Source organism: Cetorhinus maximus, chromosome 9 (assembly GCF_964194155.1).
Source record: "Cetorhinus maximus chromosome 9, sCetMax3.hap1.1, whole genome shotgun sequence".
Lineage (NCBI taxonomy): Eukaryota > Metazoa > Chordata > Chondrichthyes > Lamniformes > Cetorhinidae > Cetorhinus > Cetorhinus maximus.
The window spans coordinates 80,234,637-80,261,313 of NC_135887.1; the positions used below are offsets into that span (position 1 = coordinate 80,234,637).

Consider the following 26,677-nt stretch of genomic DNA (forward strand, 5'->3'; position numbering starts at 1 on the left):
GTAGAAGGTGGCCACAGAGGCTGCCGAGTGCCAAGGTGGGCTGTGTAAAAGGCCCACCTTGGTTCTGTGGGACTTCGTCCCAGTTGTTTTGTGAAATTTTAGGCCTCTAACCCTCACACCTGATTACCCCCACCATTCCCCATGCCATTTCCATGTCCCTATGCAAACTTAATGCCATCCCATACTCCGACCCACCATCTTGGCCCCTTATAGCTCCATGCCAACTCATGCCATCCCACCCAGCACTTAGTCCTTACAACCTCCATGCCAGCTCACCCAGTATCCACCATGGGCAGACCTCAGGAGTCATGTTGAGCTGAAATAAAATAAATATCTAAATATTATAGCCTTTACTATAGTAAAAAAAAAACACTCCCATTCATGAAAGCTCATTCAAACCATTTAAATCCCCTCAAGTACTTACTTGCTTAAAAATAAACAGACTTGTATTCACAACCTTACATCAAAGACAGCTAACCCTTTAATAACCTCTTTGAGCTGTCAACCAAACTGAACTTAGAATTACCTCAGTAGTGGGGTACTAAGTTGTGGAAAGCAATCAAACACTCATAATGGCATAATGATAGCCCTTGGGGAACTGTCACCAAACAACTATTATAATTGGTAGAACAGATTTTTTTGAATTTTCACTGGCACAGGCAGCCATTTTTAATTTTTAAGGGTTGAGGATTTAAATAACTTCACAACTTGACTGTTCTCCAGACCTTAAATGTCCTGCATGAGCATTTAGGTCTACTTTAAAACTTAGTGACCCTCACACTTTTATTCATTCACGGGATGTGGGCTTTGCTGCCTGGGCCAGCATTTATTGCCCATCCCTAGTTGCCCTTGAGAAGGTGGTGGTGAGCTGCCTTCTTGAACTGCTGCAGTCCATGTGGTATAGGTACACCCACCGTGCTGTTGGGGAGAGAGTTCCAGGATTTTGACAGTGAAGGAATGGTGATATATTTCCAAGTCAGGATGGTGAGTGGCTTGGAGGGGAACCTGCAGGTGGTGGTGTTCCCATCTATCTGCTGCCCTTGTCCTTCTCAATGGCAGTGGTTGTGGGTTTGGAAGGTGCTGTCGAAGGAGCTTTGGTGAATTCCTGCAGTACATTTTGTAGATGTGGGTACACACTGCTACTACCATGCGTTGATGATGGAGGGAGTGAATGTTTGTGGATGTGGTGCCAATCAAGCAGACTGCTTTGTCCTGGATGGTGTCCAGCTTCTTGAATGTTGTGGGAACTGCACTCATCCAAGCATGTGTCTTCTAGATGGTGGACAGGCTTTGGAGAGTCAGAAGGTGAGTTATTCGTCGCACGATTCCTAGCCTCTGACCTACTCTTGTAGCCACTGTATTTATATGGCTAGTCCAGTTCAGTTTCTGGTCAATGGTAACCCCCAGGATGTTGATAGTGGGGGATTCAGTGATGGTAATGCCATTGATTATCAAGGGCCGATGGTTGGATTCTCTCTTGTTGGAGATGGTCATTGCCTGACATTTGTGTGGCGCGAATGTTACTTGCCACTTGTCAGCCCAAGCCTGGATATTGTCCAGATCTAAGAACATAAGAACTAGGAGCAGGAGTAGGCAATTCAGCCCCTCGAGCCTGCCCCGCCATTCAATACGATCATGGTTGATCTAATTTCGGCCTCAATTCCAATTTCCCGCCCTCTCCCCATAACCTTTCAATCCGTTACTGATTAAAAATCTGTCTATCTGCTCCTTAAATTTATTCAGCGTCCCAGCATCCACTACACTCTGAGGTAATGAATTCCACAGATTCACGACCCTTTGAGAAAAGTAATTCCTCCTCATCTCTGATTTAAATCTACCACCCCTTATCCTAAAACTATGGCCTCTCATTCTAGAATGCCCCACAAGGGGAAACATCCATTCCACGTCTACTTTGTCTATCCCCTTTAGCATCCTGTATACCTCAATTAGATCTCCTCTCATCCTTATAAACTCGAGCGAGTGTAGGCCTAAACTGCTCAATCTCTCCTCATAAGACAAGCCCCGCATCTCTGGAATCAATCTAGTGAACCTCCTCTGAACTGCCTCCAGTGCAACGACATCCTTCCTCAAGTAAGGGGACCAAAACTGTGCACAGTACTCCAGGTGCGGTCTCACCAATGCCTTGTACAGTTGCAACAACACTTCCCTATTTTCATACTCTATTCCTTGAGCAATAAATGCCAAAATTCCATTTGACTTCCTTATTACCTGCTGTACCTGCATACTAGCTTTCAGCGATTCATGCAGGAGGACACCCAGATCCCTCTGCACTGAAGCATTCAGAAGTTTCTCTCCATTTCAATAATAAGTCACCTTTTTATTCTTCCGACATAAATGGATAACTTCATACTTATCCACGTTAAACTCCATCTGCCAAATTTTGGCCCTTTCACCTAACCTGTCCATATCCATTTATAAATTTCTTATTTCTTCATTGCAACTTACTTTCCCACCTATTTTGGTGTCATCTGCAAAGTTAGCTATAGTACTTTCTATCACTGAATCCAAGTCATTAATATAGATTGTAAATAGTTGGGGCCCAAGGACCGAACCCTGTGGCACCCCATGAGTTACAGCTTGCCATCCAGAAAAAGACCCATTTATCCCAACTCTCTGCTTTCTGTTGGTTAGCCAATCCTCTATCCAATCTAGTATATTACCCTTAACTCCGTGTGATCTTACCTTGTGTATTAATCTTTTGTGCGGCACTTTATCAAAGGCCTTCTGGAAGTCCAGATATACTACATCTACAGAAACCCCATTATCTACTTTCCTCGTCACATCTTCAAAGGACTCTAGAAAATTAGTCAAACATGATTCATTCTTCATAAAACCATGCTGACTCTGATGGATTGCTTTTTGACTTTCCAAATGCCCCATTACTACTTCCTTAATAATGGATTCCAACAATTTCCCAATGACAGACGTTAAATTAACTGGTCTATAGTTTCCTACTTTCTGCCTCGCCCCCCTCTTTTTGAATAAACATTAGCATTTTTCCAATCCACTGGAACCTTTCCAGAATCCAGGGAATTTTGGAATATTATGGCCAATGCATCCACTATCTCCGCTGCCACTTCCTTTAAGACCCTGGGATATAGGTCGTCAGGTCCTGTGGACTTGTCAGCCTTTAATCCCAATAGTTTGATCAGTAATTTTTCTCTAGTGATGGTGATTGTTCTAAGTTCCTCCTTCTCTATACCCTCTGCACTACCTGTTACTATTGGGGTGGTACTAGTGTCCTCCACTGTGAAAACTGAGGCAAAATATTGATTAAGCTCCTCTGCCATTTGTGCGTTCCCCACTATTAACTCCCCAGTCTCGTCCTCCAAGGGACCAACATTCACTTTAGCTAGTCTCTTTCCTTTTATATACTTGTAGAAGCTTTTACTATCAGTTTTTACATTTTGCGCTAGTTTTCTTTCATAATTTACCTTTGCTCTTTTTATTATTTTTTTAGTAACCCTTTGTTGATCTTTAAAAGTTTCCCAACCTTCCAGCCTGCCACTGACCTTTGCAATTTGGTATGCCTTAATTTTTGCCTTTATGTTATCTTTAACTTCCTTGCTTAGCCATGGATGCTTTTTCCCCTCTTACCACCTTTCTTCCTCTTTGGAATATATTTTACTTGGGAGGAATTGAATATCTCCTTAAGTATCTTACACTGTTCATCAACTGCCCTACCTTGTAGTCTTCCTGCCCAGTCCACTAGGGCCAAATCTGCCCTCAAACCTAAGTAGTTACCTTTGTTTAACTCCAAACACTCGTGTGGGACTCAAGTTTCTTGCTCTCAAACTGAACTTGAAATTCTAGCATGCTATGATCACTCTTCCCTAGAGGATCCTTTACTATGAGATCATTAATTAATCCCATCTCATTACACAAAACTAAATCCAGAATAGCCTGCTCTCTGGTTGGTTCCACAACATATTGCTCCAAGAAACAATCTCTAATACACTGTATGAACTCTCCCTCGAGGCTACCCTTGCCAGTTTGATTAGTTCAGTTTATATGCATATTAAAATCACCCATGATTATTGCCTTGCCTTTCTTACATGCTCCCAGTATTTCCTGGTTTATACTGTGCCCTATTATTTGGGGACCTATAGATTACTCCCACTAGGGATTTCTTTCCCTTGCTATTTCTTATTTCTACCCAGACCGACCCTACGTCTTGCTCTCCAGTGCCTATATCATTCCTCGCTATAGCACTGATCTCTTCCTTTACTAACAAAGTTACACCACCTCCTTTTCCTTCCTGCCTATCCTTCCGAAACACTGAGTACCCTTGGATATTCAACTCCCAAAACTGTTCTCCCTGTAACCACGCCTCAGTAATCACCACCAGATCATACCTATTTATCTCTATTTGCGCTGTTAACTCATTAGTTTTATTCCGAATGCTACACGCATTAAGATACAAAGCCTTTAAGTTTGCCCTATTGTCAATTTTCCCTACTCATATATGATTCTTTGGCGCAATATGGCGTTCACACACTCTGTCCCTTCCTTTCACTTTTTGGTAGCAATCAGCCTGGTCACTAACCTGCACTCTTACCCTCTCCTTAAACTTTGATTTTTTTATATTTCCATGCAACTGAGCCCTCCCCCCGACTATTTAGTTTAAAGCCCTACATACGACCCTAGTTATGCGATTCGCCAGGACACTGGTCCCAGCATGATTCAAGTGGAGCCTGTCCTAACAGAATTGCTCCCTCTTTCCCCAGTACTGGTGCCAATGTCCCATGAATTCAAATCAAAAACAGAATTACCTGGAAAAACTCAGCAGGTCTGGCAGCATCGGTGGAGAAGAAAAGAGTCGACGTTTTGAGTCCTCACGACCCTTCAACAGAACTTCAACCAGTGAATTCAAACCCACTCCCATACCAATCTTTGAGCCACGCATTTACCTCTTTAATCTTATTGACCCTGTGCCAATTAGCTCGTGGCTCAGGTAGTAATCTGGAGATTATTGCCTTTTCGGTTCTGCTTTTTAATTTAGCCCCGAGCTGCTCGTATTCCCTCAACTGAATCTCTTTCCTTGTTCTATCTATATACAACTACATTTCTCTTTTCTCCTCCAACTTGAATGGCTCCCAGTACCACTTGCTGCATTTGGACTTCAGCACCTGAGGAGTCGTGAATGGTGCTGAACATTGTACAAGCATCCCCACTTCTGACCTAATGATGGAAGGAAGGTCATTGATGAAGCAGCTGAAGATGGTTGGGCTTAGGACACTGCCCTGAGGAACTCCTGCAGTGATGTCCTGGAGCTGAGGTGCCTGACCTCCAACAGCCACAACCATCTTCCTTTATGCTAGGTATACTCCAATCAGCAAGAGAGTTTTCCCCTTGTTCTCATTGACTCCAGTTTTGCTAGGGCTCCTTCATGCCACACATGGTCAAATGCAGCCTTGATGTCAAGGGCAGTCACTCTCACCTCACCTCTGGAGTTCAGCTCTTTCGTCCATGTTTGAACCAATGCTGTAATGAGGTCAGGAGTTGAGTGGCCCTGGTGGAACACAAACTGTGCACCAGTCAGCAGGTTATTGCTAAGCAAGTTTCGCTTGATAGCACTGTTGATGACCCCTTCCATTACTTTACTGATGATGGAGAGTAGACTGATGGGTTGGTAATTGACTGGGTTGGATTTATCCTGCTTTTTGTGTACAGGACATACCTGGGCAATTTTCTACATAGCCAGGTAGATGCCAGTGTTGTAGCTGTACTGGAACAGATTGGCTAGGGGCACAGCAATTCCTGGAGCACAAGTCTTCTTTACTATTGCTGGAATATTTGTCAAGGCCCATAGCCTTTGCAATATCCAGTACTCCCAGCTGATTGTTGATATCACACGGAGTGAATCAAATTGGCTGAAGACTGGCACCTGTGATGCTGGGGACCTCCGGAGGAGGCCGAGATGGATCATCCACTCGGCACTTCTGGCTGAAGATTGTAGCAAATGCTTCAGCCTTATCTTTTGCACTAATGTGCTGGGCTCTTCCAATGTTGATGATGGGGCTATTTGTGGAGCCTCCTCCTCCAGTGAGATGTTTAATTGCCCACCACCATTCACGACTGGATGTGGCAGGACTGCAGATCTTGGTTGGTTGTAGGATCCGTTGGTTGTGGAGCCGCTTAACTCTGTCCATCATTTGCTGCTTATGCTGTTTTTCACACAAGTAGTCCTGTGTTATAGCTTGTCCAGGCTGACACCTCATTTTTAGGTATGTCTGGTGCTGCTCCTAGCATGCCCTCTTGCACTCTTCATTAAACCAGGGTTGATCCCCTGGCTTGTAGAGTGGGGGATATGCCAGGCCATGAGGTTACAGATTGTGTTGGAGTACAATTCTGCTGCTGCTGATGCCCAGTCTTGAGTTGCTAGGTCTGTTTGAAATTTATCCCATTTAGCATGATGGTAGTGCCACACAACACGATGGAGGGTATCCTCAGTGTGAAAGTGGAATTTAGTCTCCACACTGACTATGCAGTGGTCACTCCTACCGATACTGTCATTGACAGATGCATCTGCGGCAGGCAGATTGACGAGGATGAGATCATGTATGTTTTTCCCTCTTGTTGGTTCTCTCACCACCTGCCGCAGATCCAGTCTAGCTGTTATGTCCTTTAGGACTCAGCCAACTGTGGAGCTTCTGAGGCACTCTTGGTGAAGGACATTGAAGTCCTCCACCCAGAGTAAATTCTGCATCCTTGTCACCCTCAGTGCTTCTTCCAACTGGTGTTCAACATGGAGAAGCACTGACTCATTGGCTGAGGGAGGGAGGTACGTGGTAACCAGCAGAAGGTTTCCTTGCCCATGTTTGACCTGATGCCATGAGACTTCATGGGGTCCAGAGTCGATGTTGAGGACTCCCAGGGCAACCCCCACCCCCACCGACTGTATACCACTGTACCGCCACCCCTGCAGGGATGGTGATGGTGGTGTATGTTGACTATATCAGGCTGTTGCTTGACTAGTCTGTGAGACAGCTCTCCCAATTTTGGCACAAGCCCCAGATATTAGTAAGGAGGACTTTGCAGGGTCAACAGGGCTGAGTTTGCTGTTGTCTTTTCCGGTGCCTCGGCCGATGCCGGGTGGCCCGTCTGGTTTTATTCCTTTTTTGTGACTTTGTAGTGGTTTGGTACTCAGTTGATACAACTGAGTGGCTTGCTAGGCCATTTCAGAGGGCATTTAAGAGCTAACCAATCTGTCACATGTATATGTAGTTAGTCACATGGACAGATTTCCTTCCCTAAAGGGACATTAGTGAACAAGATGGGTCATTAAAACAATCGGCAATGGTTTCATGGTCATCATTCAACTTTTAATTCCAGAATTTTATTCTGCTGTGGTGGGATTCGAACCCCGGTCCCCATAGCATTACCCTGGGATTTTGGTCTAGCGACAATACGTCTTCACCTCCCCCTACAGGAATACTTTTGCTACAGCGAAAATGGTGTCTGTTTGAACTTGGCACTGAGTTCATATGGCCCTGCTGAGTTCAGATTTCCTTCATGCCCTGCCCTCTTCCCTCTACCAGCGAAAATGGGATTTGTCGGAAATGGGGGCAGACTTTTCGAACTTGGGTCCCACCCACCATTTTTAAAGGTTTTGCAGAGTCTCCATGACCTTTATCTCTCTCTCTTCCTTGCCCAAACAAGCTAACAAATTGTGGCTTTGAAATTTGAATTTTTTGACAACATAATTTATTTAGCTGACTGTTTAAATGCAGACAAAAGAGGAATTCTGCCCACTAAAGAAGGATGTCCATATTTTAGTCTGGGGCCAGATCAAGTTGCCACAGTTAGTGAGTGGACCACATATGATTTTGTGTCAGGAATAATCACCATTAAACAATGCATTTGATAAAGCCATTTTTATTTCTAACAACCAAAGAAATATTACTCAAAACCATTCAAGACATGAGGGGAGAAATTCATTTGTGTAGCTGCAAGCTGTTATCTTCAATAATATCACTGCTTAGATAGCAACCCATAGCACTGTCTGTCCCTGGGGAATCAATGAAGCCCCTCTTTGAAATAATTTCTCCTCCTCCATGTTGGCATTACTCACATTTAACAGGTGAGTGCTGTGGTTATTGATTTTTTTTTTCTCTCTCTCAAAGCTTGACGATTTACATCAGCAAATTTAAATGTGTGGAAAACTGCATTTTAAATTCACGTGAACAACAAAAAATCCAGCAGGAAAAGCCCAGCTGGTCCATCACGCCCACCTGATACCTAACATGGCTGGAAGATCAGGACTAAACACTTCCCTTCATCCCAGCCTCCCAACTCCTGCAACCATAATGTCTTTAGAGACATGGGGAGAAAATAGCTGACATGGGAAAAATTACTCTAGGAAATTCCTCTCCTACCCTTCCTCAGGTGATTAAAACCAGTCCAGGAGATCACATGGACCAAAATTTGCATTGTGACTTAAATACTCCATTCCATTACTGATGCCAACTCCACAGTCTTTATAGCCTCTACAATCTTCTCAAACCATTGATGGTCATTGTTTCTTCTGCGGTTGATCGCAGTGTTTTGAATTTCCAAAACCCAATCGATAGGTACAGGCTTGCTCTCTGGAGAAAAGCTGTTCCCTAACTGGTAAATCAATGGTTGAGGTGGCAATCTTTCACAGTACTCATATTCAGGAAGTTGAAGTACTAAAGGCAGCATTGAAAGAAATTTATGCACAGAGAGATGGAATTGAGAAACAAGTGACTGTGGGCTTGGAGGATTGAATGAAAGAAACTTGCTTGTCAGGTCTGACCAGTTTCTGTTTCTGGGCATTTCTGCTCTATGGGGTTATAACAGTGGCCTGGAGCTGGCACTCCTCCCAATTAACTTTTCTCCTTTTTCAGGAAGATGTCCATGACACACATGCAGCATTACTGGAGAATCAGAACTACTTGTTCAGAGCAAATGCCTTGCTGATGAATTCTGCTTTGTTTTTGGGTTAAACAGGTACTGGTTGTGGTACACAACTAAGACATATGTCGGTGGTATTGCTAAAAAAGTGTACGAACGCTTGCGGAAGTGGCAGGTCAATTTTTTGGCGCTGCAGAGAAAGAAGGACCCAGAGCAAATTTTCCTGCAGTGTGTTCCCAAACACAAGGTATGCCTTCCTCACAGAAAGTAGAAAGATTTGCATTTATTATCATCTTTTTAGACCTCAAAGCATCCCAAAGTACTTTACAGACAAGGAATAATTATGAAGTATAGTCACTGTTGCAATTAAAGTCAATGTTGCAATTAAGGTCACAGTTGATGAGTTTAATCTACATGTAAATTGAATGAATCGCATCAGCAAAAGTAGCATGGAAAATTAGGTCATAGCTTGTATTCAGGACATTTTCTTAGAGTAGTACATTCTAGTATCAATGAGAGACTATTCTAGACCTGGAAATGTGCAATCAGACAGGATTAATCAATAACCTCATTGTAGAGGAGCCTGTCTGTGAAAGCAATCATAACAAGATAGAATTTCATGTTCAGTTTGCGGGTGAGAAGTCTGGATCTAAGACTAGTGCTTTGAACCTAAATTAAGATAATTATAAGGGTATAAAGGCACAATTGGCAAAAGTGAACTGGGATACTAGGTTAAAAGGTAGAATAGTAGAGATGCAGTCGAAAACTTTTAAAGACACATTTACTAACTCTCAGCAAAGATTTATCCTAGTGAGAAAGAAAGACTCTAGGAGAAGGATGCAGCATCCTTGGCTAAATAAGGAAATAAGGATAGCATGAAAGAAACACCGGACAAATCTGTGAAGATTAATGGCAGGTCAGAAGATTGGGCAGATTTTAAGAACCAGAAAGAAGGGCTAAAAAAAAAAGTAACAAAGTGGGAGGAACTAGAGAATGAGAGAAAGATAGCTAGAAATATAAAAACTGATAGTAAGAATTTCTCCAAGTATTTAACAGGAAAAGATTAACTATCTAGTTGGTCTCTAGAGAATGAGTCTGGGGAATTAATAATAGAAAACAAGGAAATGAAGGAAGAGTTCAACGCTATTTTGTATCTGTCTTCACTGTAAAAGATTCAAAAATTTCCCAAAGATACTTAAAAATCAAGAAATGAAAGGGGCGGAGGAACTTAAAACAATCACCGTCACCATGGAAAAGATACTAGGAAATCTATTAGATCTAAAGGCTGATAAGTCCCCAGGACCTGATGGCCTGCATCTCAGGGTTATAAAAGAAGTGACTGCAGAGATAGTAGATGCATTGGTTATAATTTTCCAAAATTCCTTACATTCTGGCAAGGTCCCAACAGATTGAAAAATAGCAAATATAACACTTTTATTCAAGAAAGGAGGGAGATAGAAAGCAGGAAATTAAAGGCCAGTTAGCCTCGCACCTGTCATAGGGAAATTGCTAGAATTCATTATTAAGGAGGTTATAGCAGAATACTTAGAAAATCATAATGGAATCAAGCAGAGGAAACATTGTTTTGTGAAAGGGAAATTGTGTTTAACTAATTTAGTAGAGTTCTTTGAGGAAGTACGAGGCAAACTGGATAATGGGGAACCTGTAGATTTGGTGTACTTGAATTTCCAAGAGGTATTTGATAAGGTGCCACATCAAAGGTTACTACAAATAATATCTCATGGTGTAGGGGCAAACATAATTAGTATGGATAAAGGATTGATAAGCTAACAAGAAGCAGAGTAGGGATAAATAGGTCTTTTTCGGGTTTGCAAGCTGTAGCTAATGGAGTGCCGCAGGGATGAGTGTTGGGGCCTGAACAATTTGCAATCTATATCAATGACTTGGGTGAAGGGACCAAACGTATGATAGCTAAATTTGGCGATGACACTGAGATAAGTCAGTAAGTTGTCAAGAGGAGGTGATGAGTCTACAAAGGCATATAGACAGGTTAAATGAGTGGGCAAAAATTTGGCTGATTGAGTATAATGTGGGGAAATGTGAACTTGTTCCAATTGGCAGAAAAATGGAAAAGCAGTATACTATTTAAATGCAGAGAGAATTTGGTAGTAGAGGGATATGAGTATCCTGGTACATGAATCAAAAAAGCTAGTATGTAGGTACAGCAAGTAACTAGGAAGGCAAATGGAATGTTGGCATTTGTAAGGGGAATGGACTATAAAAGTGGAAAGTTTTACTGCAGCTGTACAGGGCCTTGGTGAGTACTGTGGACCTTGGAGTACTGTGTACAGTTTTAGTCTCCTTATTTGAAAAAGGATATAATTGCCTAAGAAGCAGTTCAGAGAAGGTTCACTTGACTTATTCCTGGGATGAAGGACGTATCTTATGAAGAAAGATTGAACAGGTTGGGCCTATACCCATTGGAGTTTAGAAGAATGAGGTATGACCTTATTGAAACATGTAAGATCCTGAGGGGACTTGATAGGGTGGTTACAGGGTGGTTGTTTGCTCTTGTGGGAGAGACTAGAGCTAGGGGCCACGGATTAAAAATAAGAGGTCTCCCTTTAAGACAAAGATGAAGATTTTTTTTTCTCTTGGAGGGTTGTTAGTCTGTGGAATTCTCTGCCAGAGAAAGCAGTGGAGGCTGGGTCATTGGATTTATTCAAGACGTTAGATAGATTTTTGAAGGACAAGGGAGTCAAGGGTTATGGGGGACAGACAGGAAGGTGGAGTTGCGACCACAATTAGATCAGCCATGAATGGTGGAGCAGGCTCGAATGGCTGAATGGCCTACTCCTGCTCCTAAGTCCTCTGTTGCTAATGTAGGAAATGAGGCAGACAGTTGGGCTCAGTAGGACCAAAAAGGAATGTGGTGGTAGTAGGTGGTAGTATAGTAAGGGGGGTTGACACTGTACTCTGAAGCAAAGAGCTAGAGTCCAGACGGCTATGGTGCCTGCCCGATGCCAGGGTTCAGGACATCTGCTCAGGGCTGGAGATGAACTTGCAGTGGGAGGGGGAGGATACAGTTGTCATGGTCCATGTAGGTACCGATGACATAGGTAGAATGAGGAAAGAGGTTCTGCAAAGTCAGTATGAGGAGCTAGTTAAGAAACAGAACCTCAAAGGTAATAATCTCTAGGTTATTACCGGAGCGTCCTGCAAATTGGCATAGGGCAAATAAGATTAGAGAGACAAATGTGTGACTGAAAGACTGGTTTGTGGGGCACTGGCATCAGTACTGGGGAAAGTCAGGACGGTACCGATGGGACGGTTTACTCCTGAACTGTACTGGGACGAGTATCCTCGCAAATCACATAACTGGGGAAGTAGACAGGGCTTTAAACTAAACAAGAGGACTGAGGGATCAAGGTTGGATAGAGGTAGCAATTCAAGGTGTAGAGTCAAGACAGGAGAGCAAAATAGTAATGTGAGAAATGAGGATCAGAGATTGGCAGGAAGGGCCAGAGAGAAAAAAAACCTAAGAATACATTAACAGTCAAGACTAGATGTTGCAGAGATAACAAAAAGACAAAACTGAAGGCTCTCTGTCTGAATAATTAAGTAAATGAATTGATGGCCCACATTGAAGTAAATAAATATGATCTGATCGGAGACATGGCTGCAGGACAGCAAAGATTGGGTCCTTAATTTTGAGGAGTACATGACATTTAAGAAGAATAGGAAGCTAGGTAAGTGTGGAGGGGTACCACCGTTAATCAAAGAGGGTATTGATGCAATAGTTAGAGATGACCTTGGTTTAGGAGATCAGGATGTAGAATCGGTTTGGGTGGAGATGAGGAATAGTAGGGGGAAAAAGTCATTAGTCGGAGTGGCCTACAGGGCCCCTAACAGTAGCCACAATGTAGGACAAAGTATACAAGAGAAAATATTGTGTGCTTGTGATAAAGGGACAGCAATAATCATGGTGATTTTAATCTACACATAAATTGGAAAAATCAGATTGGCAGTAGTAGGTTGGATGAAGAGTCCTTAGAGTGCTTTCGAGATAGCTTCTTAGAGCAGCATATTCTGGAACAAACCAGAGAGCAGGTTATATTAAACTTGGTATTGTGTAATGTGACAGGATTAATTAATGACCTTAGAGTAAAGGCACCCCTAGGTAGCAGAGACCACAATATGATTGAATTCTACATCGAGTTTGAAAGGGAAAAGAGTGGGTCTAAGACTAGTATCATAAACTTAAATAAGGGCAACCATGTGGGGATGAAAGCTGAGCTAGCTGAAGTGAACTGGGAAACTAGGCTAGAGGATAGATCAATAGAGAAGCAGTGGCAGACATTTAAGGGGATATTTCAGAGTATTCTGAATAAGTACATTCCTATTATAAAGAAAAATTCTAAGGGGAGGACCCACCATCCGTTATTAACTAAAGAAGTTATGGAAAGCATCAAACTTAAGGAAAAAGCATATAACTCTGCAAAAATGAGTGTCAGGACAGATGATTGGTTAGAATATAAATAACGACAGAGAATATTTAAAAGGTTAACCAGGGGAAAGAAATTAGAGTATGAGAGGAAGCTAGTTAGAAATGTAAAAATGGATAGCAAGAGTTTTTACAGGTGTTTAAAAAGGAAAAGAGTAAGCAAAGTGAGTGTTAGTCCTCTAGAGAGTGACAGTGGGGAGTTAATAGTAGATAATAAGGAAATGGCGGAAGAAATGAACAAATATTTTGCTTCTGTGTTCACTATAAGAGGATTAAAAAAATTCCAGTAATAGCTGCAAATCAGGAAGTGAAAGGGAATGAGGAATTTGGTGAAATTGAAATCACTAGGGAAACAGCACTGAGAAAATTGATGGAGCTGTGGGCTGGCAAGTCTCCAGGTCCCAATGGACTACATCCTAGGGCAGAGTTTTGCCCTTGGCATGTGGGATTGGCAGGGGCAGTTGGGAAGCCGACTGCCGCCCACGATCGACAGTGCACCGCAATTTCACGCTGGTGGGCCAATTAAGGCCCGCCCAGTGTGATACGCGAGCGGCAGCATTGATCGCTGCCTGTGGGGTGGGGGAAGGAGTGCGAGCTGGCCTAGCGCGCACTTCGCGCATGTGCGTGAAGGAGTGCTGAATAATCTCCCTGAGGCATGGAGCTGCCTCAGGGAGATGATCAAAATATTGAAAACATTTTTAAACATCAGAAAAATTTAATAAAACATGCCCCTCATGTGACTCTGTCACATGAGCAGGGACATGTTTTTAATTAAAAATTAAAGATTTTATTTCATTTGTATTTGCTTTTGGAAACCTCATCCTGCCCTTGGATGAGGTTTCCAAAAAAATGCAAAGGCCACTTGGCCTTCTCGCCAAAAATTCAGGACAGTTGATAACTTAATGGCCTTAGTAGACCTTATAATGGTTGGTGGGCACGCTGCTGGCTCCAGTGCGCGCCCACCGACAGAACTATCGAGCGACTCCACGTTGATGCTTGACACTCGGGCACGCTCGGCCGATGACAATGCGCGTCATTTCATGCTCGGTCGGGTCGGGCACACGCCCACCCATCGAGCTAAAAATTCTGGCCCTAGGGTCTTAAAAGAGGTGGCTAATAAGGTAGTCGATGCGCTGGCATTAATTTTCTCAGAATTCTCTAGATCCTGGAAAGATTCCATCAGGCTGGAAAGTAGCAAAAATAACCCCTCTATTCAAGAAGGGAGGGAGGCAAGAAACTATAGGCCAGTTAGCTTGACATCTGCCATGGGGAAGTTGTTAAAATCAGTCATTAAGGAGGTTGTAGCTGGGCACTTAGAACAGTTCAAGGCAATCAGGAAGAGTTAGCATGGTTCTGTGAAAGGAAAATCATATTTAACCAATTTATTGGAGTTTTTTGAATGAGTAACCTACGCAGTGGATAAAGGGGAGCCTGTAGACATACTGTACTTGGATTTCCAGAAGGCATTTGATAAGTTGCATCACATCACATTATTACGAAAATAAAAACGCATGGTGTAGAGGTTAACATATTAACATGGATAGAAGATTGGCTGGCTGGCAGAAAGCAGAGAATATGCATAAATGGGTCTTTTTTGGATTGGCAGGATGTGATGAGTGGAGTCCCAGAGAGGTCTGTGCTGGGGCCTCAACTTTTTACAATTTACATCAATGACGTAGATGAGGGGAGTGAAGACATGGTAGCTAAATTTGCAGATGACACAAAGGTAGGTAGGAAAGTATGTTGTGAAAAGGACATGAGGTTGCAGTTGGATATAGATAGGCTGAGTGAGTGGACAAAGACCTGGTAAATGGAGTTTAATGTGTGAAAATGTGAAGTTTTTCACTTTGGCAGGAAGAACAAAAAGGTAGAGTATTACTTAAATGGAGAATGGCTGCATAATTCTGAGGTGCAGAGGGATCTAGGTGTTCTAGTTCATGAGTCACACAAAGTTAGTATACAGATACAGCTATCTTTTACTATAAGAGGGATTGAACATAAAAGTAAGGATATTATGCTTCAGTCATACAGGGCATTGGTGAGACCGCACCTCGTATATTGTGTGCAGTTTTGGTCTCCTTATTTAAGGAAGGATGTAAATGCATTGGAGGCAGTTCAAAGGAGGTTTACTAGGTTGATACCTGGAATGAGTGGGTTGCCTTATGAGAAAAGGTTGGGCAGACTGGGCTTGTTTCCACTGGAGTTTAGAAGAGTGAGGGGTGATTTGACTGAAGTATACAAAACCCTGAATGGCCTTGACAAGGTGGATGTCAAAAGGATGTTTCCTCTTGTGGGTGAGTCCAGAGCTAGGGGGCACTGTTTTAAAATTAGGGCTCGCCCTTTTAGGACAGAGATGAGATAATTTTTCTCTGAGGGTTGTGTGACTCTGGAACTCCCTGCCTCAGAAGGCAGTGGAGGTGGGGGTCATTGAATAATTTCAAGGCAGAGGTAGATAGATTCTTGCTGGGCAAGGGAATCAAAAGTTATCGGGGTTAGATGTGAATGTGGAAATCGGAACACAAGAAGATCAGCCATGATCTTGAGGGGCCGAATGGCCTATTCCTGTTCCTATTTCTTATGTTCTTATGGAAGGTGCAGTGTGATAATAACCTAATAATCTGTTCTGATAAAGTTGGTTTAAGGATAAATATTGACCAGGACAACTCCACCTGATAAATCAGGTAGGGCCTTGATTTAACATCTCATCTAAAAGAGAAAGTAAAAAGAAAGACTTGCATTTACATAGCGCCTTTCATGACCACAGGCCATCCCAAAGAGCTTTAGAGCCAATGAAGTACTTCTGAAGTGTAGTCACTATTGTAATGTATGAAACATGGCAGCCTATTTGAGCTCAACAAATTCCCTAGTCAGTAGCAATGCAATAATAACTAGATCATCTATTCTTGTGATGTTGATTAAGGGACATTGAGGATAACACACCTGCTCTTCTTCAAAATAGTGCCATGAGATCTTTATCATCTACCTGAGAGGGCAGATGGGGTTTCAGTTTAACATCTGATCTGAAAAATGGCACCTTTGACAATGCAGCACGTCCTCAGTATTACACTGAGATGTCAGCTAAGGTTTTTGTGTTCACGCTTCTGGAGTCCACAACCTTGTGACTCAGAGGCAAGTTTACTACCAACCTAGCCACAACTGACACAAAAAAGATAGCACCTTTGGTAGCACAGCGTCCCCTCTGTACTGCACTAGGATGTCAGCTTTAGATATTGTGCTCAAGTCTCTGGAGTGGGACTTCAACTCAGTCAATTGAGTCATGGCTTGCACCTTTTACACACTTCATGAGGAGGACAGTCAAATTTCTTTGTCCAACTTTGCAGACAATTTTTTTTATTTATTCGTTAAAGAGATGTTGGCATCGCTGGCTAGGCCAGCAATTAATGCTTGTCTATATTTCACAATGCTTGTGAGACTTTATTTGCCTGTTTTTTCTTAATGTGACCTTCTATTGCTTAGGTTGAATCTGTTTGCAAGAAGTTGGAGCTCCGGTATTGTGGTCCTGAGCCATCTGATATTGTCGAAATGTTGGAAGGGGAAGAGTTTTTTGCTGGATTTGAAAAAGGGATCGAAATAGAGTCAGGTAATGTCATGTAGTGGAATGGTGTTCAATCCAATGATGTGTGAGATTTATGAGGTTCCCAGTGTCAGTAGGATTTTGCTTTGGAGCCTGCAGCTCTTTTCTAATAAAATTATTCATGTTAAAATACGTCTACATTAAAATTATATACTGTCAAATAAAAATTCATAGTTCAGGAGCTGTATTTCACCAATCCAGTAGTTATCATTTATGTGCCTTCTAAGCAGGTAGACAGCTGGAGATATTTATTATATTGCAGTTGAAGAGCAGTACATTTTCTGTCACATTATGCCACAGGCTGATTGCACAGCTGCTAATTCAAGGTCACAAATTGAGAAATGGGGGAGGCTGTTTAAAATACTCTTTCCAGATGTCTCTTGGCAAGTCTGATGCATTCATTCTGAAACAATGGCACAGATGATGAATCAAGATAATTTTGAGTTGAGGATTCTCATTTTGATTACTGTTTTCAGGAGACAATGGTTCCAGGAAAAATTAGTTTTAAAGCTACATTTACAGCTTTGTTAAAACAGAGGAAAATTTGTGTTTCAAGGCTACATGACATTGTTTGTAGAGTTCTGATTAAAAACCAAAATAATAAAGCTCGAGTACTTCATCTAATCTTGAGAACGTGGTCAAGATTGTAATTCAGTTCATAACTCCACATGGCATCTTATACCTTTTTCATAATGCATAGGATTCTATCTTAATATAAATTTCATTTTTTGAGTACTATGATAGTCTAGTTTAAGTTTATGCCTCCTATTCTGGTATGTGGTATTCTATATCCTATTTTTGATTTCTTATTGCACAATGGGAAAAACAGGCAAACAAAAACATGTTTTGTCATTTAAATGGAAGGGACAGTTTTAGAATTATAGAACCTTACAGCACAGAAGGGGGCCATTCGACCCATCATGCATATGCCAGCTCTCTGAAAGAGCAGTCCCGTCTAGCCTCACACCCCAGCCTTTTACCCCCATAACCCTGGAAATTAGTTGTCTTCAAGTATATGTCCAATTGCCTTTTGAATGTTCATACAGAATCTGATTCCTCTGTCCTTTCAGGTACCGTAGCGCATTCTAGATCTTAATAAGTCTCTGTGAAAATATTTCTCCATTTCCCCTCTGGTTATTCAGCCAGATTACCAACACATTTACCAAAGGAAACATTTGTCCATCAAAACCCCTCATCATTTTAAATAGGCCCATTCAGTCCCCCCTTAACCTTCCCTGCTCCAAGGAGAACAATCTCAGCTTCTCCAATCTCTCCACGTAACTGAAGCCACTCATCGCCTGGTTTCATCCTGGTAGACTTCCTCTGTATCCTCTCCCAAGGCCTAGATTTGCTGAAAGTAATGTGTGTGTATTTTTATGTATGTATGTATGTTAATGCAGCCTTTGTGCCACATCCCAAAGTGGTCTTTTTGCTGCTCATGTTTTGGGGTTTATATTCGCAGTATACCAGCTCTGGATGTTGCAGAGAGAGAGAGAAAGGGATATGTTTTGGAAAAAAAATGGAGTTTAACAGTGGTCGATCTGAGTGACAAGCAGTAAATTACTGCTCAGCTTCTAGCACTTAACGAAGAGTAAGCGAGTTTCCTGACCCAGAAACTATTGGACACCTGGCACATAAACTATGAAGGGGAAGCAAGGATTGTTTGCTCAGAAAATGAGCTTTAGATTTAGGATTCCAATGTTAATCATTGATGCATGCCTTAAAAAAAATCATGGTCAATGTTTTCTTTCCCATATTGTGACATGAGGTGTAATGGTGTACTGAGTTACTTTGGATCGTGAAATATGAATTGTAAACATTGTCCTCCATATTGTATAATGGTATTCCCAAGTAGAACCCTTGGTGTCCTGTGTTGTGCACAGAGTAAGATGACTAAAATGCTAGGAATTGCCAGTTGTTGCAAACATTTAATTTAATTTATAATCGTTCATTGCCAGGACCAGTACACAAACTTAGGAAGGGACAGAGAAAATCTATGCTGGCGTCATGATTAACTGTTTTCTGGTTAATACTTTAAATGTTGATTTGTGCAACGGATCATTTAAGTACTTTTTTTTTCAGATCGGCCAGACTGTGTAGATGGGAGGATTGGGTTCATTTTTTACTCGCATCTGAAGAACAGTAAGGAAGTTTATGTCTCTACTGCAGCAGACAGGAAAGCAAAAGCTGTGAAAGGACAGGTGAATGATGTTCCCTCTTTTTTGAAAAGATTGCTGTGAATCTGCATTTCCATAGTCACAAGCTAAACAACTTATTGATGCGTTATGTTTGCTTCCAGAATCCAGGATAGCTGCTTAATTTTGGGCCACTGCTGTATGAGTGTTGCCCATTCAGGAGGTGCATTGTGTAACTGGGAATGTTAGCAAGCTGTTTTTTGGAATGTGCAACACGATTCTCAAATTGGTGAGCAGCGGGACTAAGTGTCTGCAGACCCTGAACCAAAGCAGCATGTCTCATGCTTTCTGTACTCCAATTTTGATCAGTTTGAAAAGGTTATTCTAGGCCTTGGGACCCAGTTACAAACTGTAGTCAGGTCTTTTACTGGTCCTGAATTTGCAACCTAATTGTATCAGCCATCCTTCAGTCGCCCTCACAGTTTCTTTCCATATTAGGGAGCACAGAAGTGTGTTCCAGCGTTTGCAACAGTTAAATTAGTTACACTGAATGACAGAATTTACAGCACCATGTCACGATGCAGCTAAGGAACAGTAACTTTTTGTTTCAAGTAGATGAAATTTGAAATCTCAGATATTTAATGAGAGAATAAAGCGACAGGAATCTACTGTTTTAAACAAACAGAGAAATTTTACCTATACAAGAGTCAAAAAAGCAAATAGTCAATACCATCTATCTTATACTCCAACATCCATAATTAACATGCATTAAATATGAATTAACAAGCAAACTGTGGTTGAATATACTATAAATTGCACCTTAAATGGCAAAAGCAACCATTACAGATCCCACAAAATATTCGCAAACAGCCCACCCATAGATCAGTGATCACTGCGAGTGATGTAAAAAAAATCCTTCCAACCCTGTCTTCTGCATGAGGGATTTCAGCTCCTCTCCATTGAGGCATTAACCTCTGATTTCCCTTCAACAGCAGCTCCAATTCAGCCTGGAGGCCTTCTTGTTTCTCGTGTCTACATTTAGCTACCAGGCAATAATAATGCCCTCACGATTGCTCACCTCCCAACTGCTCAATCTTTTCTCCCTAGATTGGGTCCCATTGCGTTTACAAGACTGTACCCCAGCATCTAATCACCGGCACCATCCCAGCTTTCTAGCTGCGCCAAGCAGACAACCACAGCTCACGGGCTTTTCTCTGCCACAACTCCCAGCTTAACAGAGCAGGCAACCACTTCAGCTTTGCTGACCTGACAACCGTTCCCCACAGGCTTTCTTCCATTCCCCATCTCCCAACTGCATTGAGCTGACACCTGCCCTTTAGCTTTGAGCTCCCACTGCTCTGGTGGCTGTTCTGAGACTCGCGCTACTGACCTCCTTCCGCCCAGACTGATCTGTCCACATGGGCTAGTTTTCACGCCCAAAACCCTAGTTACCTGAGCAAATTTTCGTGCCGTCTCCTCAGGTCCCATGGTCAAATTTTCACACCATTTACCCATGCAGGCGCATTGCTGCCTCAACTTATGAACCCAATATAAAAAGGCAGATTCCATCACAACTGAAGCAGGCCATTTGGCCCAACCATTCTATGCTGATATTTGTGCTCCATATGAGCCTTCTCCCACCTTTCTTCAACCACCCTATAGTTTATTCTGCCTTTTCGAAAATGTGCATTGTGTTGGTCACTGTCGCTACAATAGCAAGTCAGAGGCTGGGAATTTTGCAGTGAGCAAATCACTCCTTGACTCCCCAAAGCCTGTCCGCCACCTACAAGCCACAAGTCAGGAGTGTGATGGAATACCCTCCACTTAGCAGGATGAGTGCAGCTCCAACACTCAAGGCTTGACATCATCCAGAACAAAGCAGCCCACTTGATAAGCACCCATCCACCACCTTAAACATTCACTCCCTCCATCACTGACAACAGTGTGTACCATCTACAAGATGCATTGCGGCAACTCACCGAGGGCTCCTTCAATAGCACCTGCCAAATGTACTTCTACCACTTCAAAGGACAAGGGCAGCAGATGCATGGGAACACCACAACCTGGATGTTCCCCTCCAAGCCACACACCATTCTGACTTGGAACTATATTGTCATTCCTTCACTGTCGCTGGGTCAAAATCCTGAAGTCCCTTCCTAACACCACTATGAGTGTACCTACACCACATGGCCTGCAACAGTTCAAGAAGGTAGCTCGCTGCCACCTGGCAGAAATTAAAATTCAATTGATAAAAATCTGGAATTAAAAGCTAGTCTCAGTAATGGTGACCATGACAACAATCATCAGTTGTCGTAAAAACCCATCTGGTTCATTCATGCCTTATAGGGAAGGAAATCTGCCATCCTTACCCTGTCTAGCCTACATGTGACTGTAGGCCCACTGAGCAATGTGGTCGACTCTTAACTGCAATGGCCTCTGAAATGGCCTAGCAAGCCATTCAGTTCAAAGGCAATTAGGGATGGCCAACAAATGCTGGCCTTGCCAGAAATGAACACATTCCACGAAAGAATAAAGGAAAAAAAAATCTACCACCTTCTCTAGGGTAATTAGGGATGCACAATAAATGCTGTCATAGCCAGTGACACCCACACCCAATGAAATTATAAAAAAAACCTCTCACGGTTCCTGGCACATGTCCATTCTCAATAGAACTCTGAAATATTTCTAAAGCCTCTGCTCTTTTTTCTCCTAATTTCCCATCAGTTTCCTGAGATGCATCCAGTAAGTCCTAACATTTTGTCCTGTCTTAGCTTAACAAATTTCTCTAATTCTTTCTTTTTATTTATTATAATATCTTTCATCTCATTTTTAACCACTCCAAGATTTACCCTTTCCCAATAAATACAAATACTGAAGCAAAGCACTTGTTAACCATTTTCATGACCCCCTCCTCTCTGTTAACAATTATCTTTTTCCTTTTGTATTTGTAGACTAATTTGATGTTCTTTTTAATATTTTTTGGGATTTATGTTACCAGTGTATTTGAAAGCAAATAAAAAAAAGAACTTGCATTTATATAGTGCCTTTCACAACTTCGGAATGCTCCAAAGCTAATAGGGAAGCTTTTGAAGTGTAATTACTGTTGTAGTGTAGGAAGTTGCACACAGCAAGGTCCCAAAACCAAGGATGAGATAAATAACCATTGATTTTTATTTGGTGGTGTTGGTTGAGGGATAAATATTGACACTGGAGCGAAATCTCTTGCTGTTTAAATTGGCGCCATGGAATCTTTGACATCCACCTAAGAGGACAGACGGGGTCGTGGTTTATAAAATTTAAACGTAAAATGTATTGCTGCCTTTAAAATGTCAGGATTATGCTAATCACTTTCTCTACTGATGATTATCTGATGAGAGAGTACTCATTATCCTGAAGACACATGTGATTTCATATCAGTCGCTTAATAATGACGCAGAGGCATAAGACCGGAATTTTTTTCATTTAACGAAGGGTTTCTGGTTGGTTGTTGAAGCGGCTGCAAATCAGACCAATTCATTTCATACTCCTGATTTATCAGTTCAATGAAATTAAATGGAAATGTGGTTGCATTGCTTAAATTTTAGTTAATCCCTTGTTTATAAGGCAGGGATGCTTTCATTAATCTCCTGCTATTTGTTCATCCTTGTATTAGAGAGAATGAACATCCTTTGTGTTCAGTGCTGTGTTGAGGATTATCCATGGATTCACTCTTGTTTTCTGTTTTTCCCTTTTATTATGAGGCGGTTCCTGTTCTGTGTGTGTGGTGTGCATACATATATTTGATCTATGTTGAGGTCAAGGGGAGAGTGGGTCAGTCAGTGTTACAGTACTGTGGATTCCTGCTGGGACTATGTGGTTGCTGGATTTACCCTTTGACTTTTCTGGGTTTGCTGCAGTGCGGAGAAAATATTACAGTATCCTCTGCAATAGAAAGGCCCTTTTAACTTCTTTATTCCTGATGGATGGTAACAGTTTTAGGAAAATAGGCAACCTTTGGACAATGAAATTTAAATGTTAAATTGTTTGGCTTCACTTAAAGTTTTATGCATGCATTGATCATTTTCTCAACTGAGTGTGTGATCAGCTGATGGGAATGCAAGGGAGTCAGAGCTCATGGGGGACAGGTGTGGAAGTGGAGTTAAAGCCACAGTAAGATCAGCCATGATCTTATTAAATGGCAGAGTAGACTCAAGGGGATGAATGCCCTACACCTGCTCCTATTTCTTATGTTCTTATTGTTCTGGGAATACATGTGACTTCACATCAGGCACTTAGTAATAAGGAAATAAATTGAGAAAGTATTCTTGTCATGAAGTATTTCATTTATTCTTTTGTGTACTGTTTTCTGCTGGAGACCATGAACAGGAGGGTGGCTCTGAGGCTTCACTTGAGGCAGAGCTGTTGGGAGGTGCACAAATGCTGAGCCTTCCTTGTAGAGAACCATCTGGCCTCCACTGTTGGGAACTTGCCACAAGAGGAAGTACACATTTGAACCTGTGTAGCACCCCTCCGTGATTTAGCAGCTCTAGAGCCAGCCCAACTACCACTACAAAGCTTCCGATCAGGATTTTCTAAATAACAGGATCCTGTGCACGAAGCAGAGATTACAAGATGTAATGGTGTTTTACTGATCTTCATTCTAGGTTTCCTTTTACAGAGGATCCTTGCCAAAAAACATACCCGAGGAAGCTGCTAAGAAGCGAAAAGGCCCAGATTCAATGTGGCTGGCCACTTTGCCAATCAAATTGCCAGTAAGCTCCTACATTTTTTTAACTGTTGTCATTTCTTGCAAGATTAAAACAAGATTAAAAGCTGCCACAACAGAATCACTGTATACGTTTTATTAAGAGAAGAGAGAAAGGCTGGTGTTTACGTTTTATCACATTTCAGGAATTACTTAGAAGTGCAGTGGCTGTCGTTAGTGGTAAATGTGGCAGCCATTTTGTGAACTGCAAGGTCCCATGAATAGCAGTAAAATGACTACATTTAATCTGCTTTTTGTGGGACTGGTTGAGAGAGAGGTGTCAGCCAGAAAACTGGAGGAAAATGTCTTTTTTTTCTTAAAGTAGTATCATGCGATCTTTAAAGTGTATTTGCAGTAGTGTAACAGCTGAAAAGATCCTTGATTTGATCTCTCGCCCTGACAACTAGCCTGTCAGACAATGCAGCACTTCCTCAGTACTGTACTGAAGTGCACGCCTAGATTATGGGCTCAAATCCAGCAGTGGGGATTGAACCTATAATGTTCTAATTGTGACTTTAGACTGCTTAAAATATGATCTATTTGCATACAGTCCATTTTCTGCTTGCACCATTTCAAGTGTGGCTTTTAAAAAACCTGCTACATTTTCTCTAGAAGCAGAAATCAAGGCTTCATAATGAGTCAAGAATGGAATCATCCTATCCACCATTAAATCTAGGTGATGAAGGTGAGATTGTATTACTTTCCAAATATTTAATTGCATTTTTTGTGCTTGTCGAAGTTTTGGACAATGGAATACATTTTCTACTTTTGCGGTCCAGTGTCTGCCAGCACCATGAACTCCCAGATCCAGTAAGCTTTCTCTCCTGTGTCTGAGCATTGTATCTTAATGAGAGCCTTAAGAGGTTTACTGCTATGGGCTCTGCTATTTTTAATGTAATTCAATACAGTACTGTAGCTGCATTCTATTCTCAAGAATGATGGTAAAAATTAGACCATTTTCAATGGTGATTGTGTGGCAAATTTTTTGCCCGCAAAATTATTTTTTATTTTAAAACAAAAGGAAGAGAACCCGATTTTGTTGAAAGAGAAGTGTTGTTATTAGGCAGTGTTTGTGTCTTGTCCTCCTTCTGCATCATCTTGAATAATAATTAAGTGGTAAACACAAAATGGTAACCAATATTAAACCATGATGAAATCTTATTATGTGATTTGAATGGATGGTGACTGCAGGACTGAGCTGACAGAACATTGTAGAATCTAAATATATAGGATTGCTTAAATATACATTTAACTGCAACACTTAATAAATTATTGACACTCCACCCCTGATAAAAGCCAAAGATAGACCAGTAATGTCAACAATGCTATTGTCATTCATTGCTTGTTAGATCACATCAGTTTCTGGCCATGATTGTATGGATATGAGTCATAAAATATAGTATTAGGCTATTGCTTGGATTTAACTGTTTAAAAATATATTATGTACCCATTGAGGAGTAAGGTTTGTTTTTTTAACTAAAACTGAACTTGCTGATGAATTTTTCATTTTGTGTTGTCTCCAATTTGCATTATAAAAATAACTAGCGTTTTAGCTCCCTGTCAGTATCTTAATGGCTTTTGCTACCTTGAAAGGTGTAAATCGACCAAGTAAGTGCACAAAAGGAAGGTAAGTGAGGGTCCCCCCCCCCAAGCAATTTGGGTCATTAGCAGTTTTGCCTGAGGAGAATTATATTACCGCTTACATTAATGCACACAGTTTCAATGTGAAAACAGCAGAAGAATGCTACCTGGAATTGGGTTCTGATCTGACTCCAGCACACACTGGTGTGAGACCCTTTCTGGAAAGTTATCTCACAAGTGGTTTCAGAGTTGACACTGGCTGGGCCTCCTGGCTCTTTTATAAACTTACCTGTTGTCTTTGTGAGTGTTTTGAGAAAGCAGATAGTCTCGCCCACAATCACAAAGCATTAGGAACACATGATGTGGATTTGGCATTTATAATTGCTCTTCGCATTCTGCAGCTGCTGGTCATGAGCTGCCAGCATATTACAACCTTTAATGAAGTTGACTGTTACTGGCATGGACAGGTGGTAGCTTTGACAAATGCCCTTCTCCAGGGCAGGTGCCTCACGATCTTTCTGACAATTATTATTTTCTGGCATGGAGTAACCCTGCTTGAAAATTCTCATTTAGTTTTATACAATGCGTTGAAACTATATTCATGATCATAAGTCTAGTAATGGGAAGAGCTAACAAAAAGATTCTAGAAATACAGAATGGACACAGGTTCATGATACTGTTACACATTCTTCTAAATGGTTTCTTACTTTACCTTTGCACAGAAACTGGCTACCTCACTGAAACTAATCTTTTGAGTATCGCAAGGAGAATCGGGCCGGAATGGCAGAATATTGGTATAAATCTCGGATTATCCTATTCGCAATTGGAAAGAATAGGACATAGTAATAGGTGAGGAAGACACTTCTTTATAACAATGGTCACTAGTTTGGTTTACCTTATTGTCCTACTACAGTGGTGGTTGTCAGATTAATTTAGAGGACGGCAGCAATAGAAGGCCTGTTTCCCTCTTTACCCTCTAATGACATATGCTAGTAAGAACACTTCATGCACAGAAAAAATCTGCAATTGTAACATTGATAGTCAAGCTCAGCAAAGTGAGCTTCAGATATGCCCTCCTTTCCTTTCTTTTTCTGATCCACAACTTGGCCTTTTGACATCTACCACCCTTTTGCAAATGGCTGCATGCCAAATCACCCAGTATGTGCAGCGCATTCCTGGTATGTCATTGGCATAGCACATTTGCTTATGTTTTGTTTGCACTTGACCTTGAACCATTTTCACTTGATGCCAAACTTACG

The 26,677-nt window shown here is 41.7% G+C and overlaps 1 protein-coding gene across 3 annotated transcripts in view; it reads left to right on the forward strand.

Moving 5' to 3' along the window:
• Positions 1–26,677, forward strand: part of pidd1 (p53-induced death domain protein 1) — an 81,340-nt gene that overhangs the window by 47,946 nt on the left and 6,717 nt on the right. For all 3 annotated transcript variants that reach the window (XM_078548935.1, XM_078548936.1, XM_078548934.1), the window contains 6 exons: positions 8,995–9,145; positions 16,841–16,964; positions 19,041–19,159; positions 23,737–23,844; positions 24,450–24,522; positions 26,141–26,267. In XM_078548935.1, the coding sequence (XP_078405061.1) occupies positions 8,995–9,145; positions 16,841–16,964; positions 19,041–19,159; positions 23,737–23,844; positions 24,450–24,522; positions 26,141–26,267 (702 nt within the window). The remainder of the gene's footprint in view (positions 1–8,994; positions 9,146–16,840; positions 16,965–19,040; positions 19,160–23,736; positions 23,845–24,449; positions 24,523–26,140; positions 26,268–26,677) is intronic.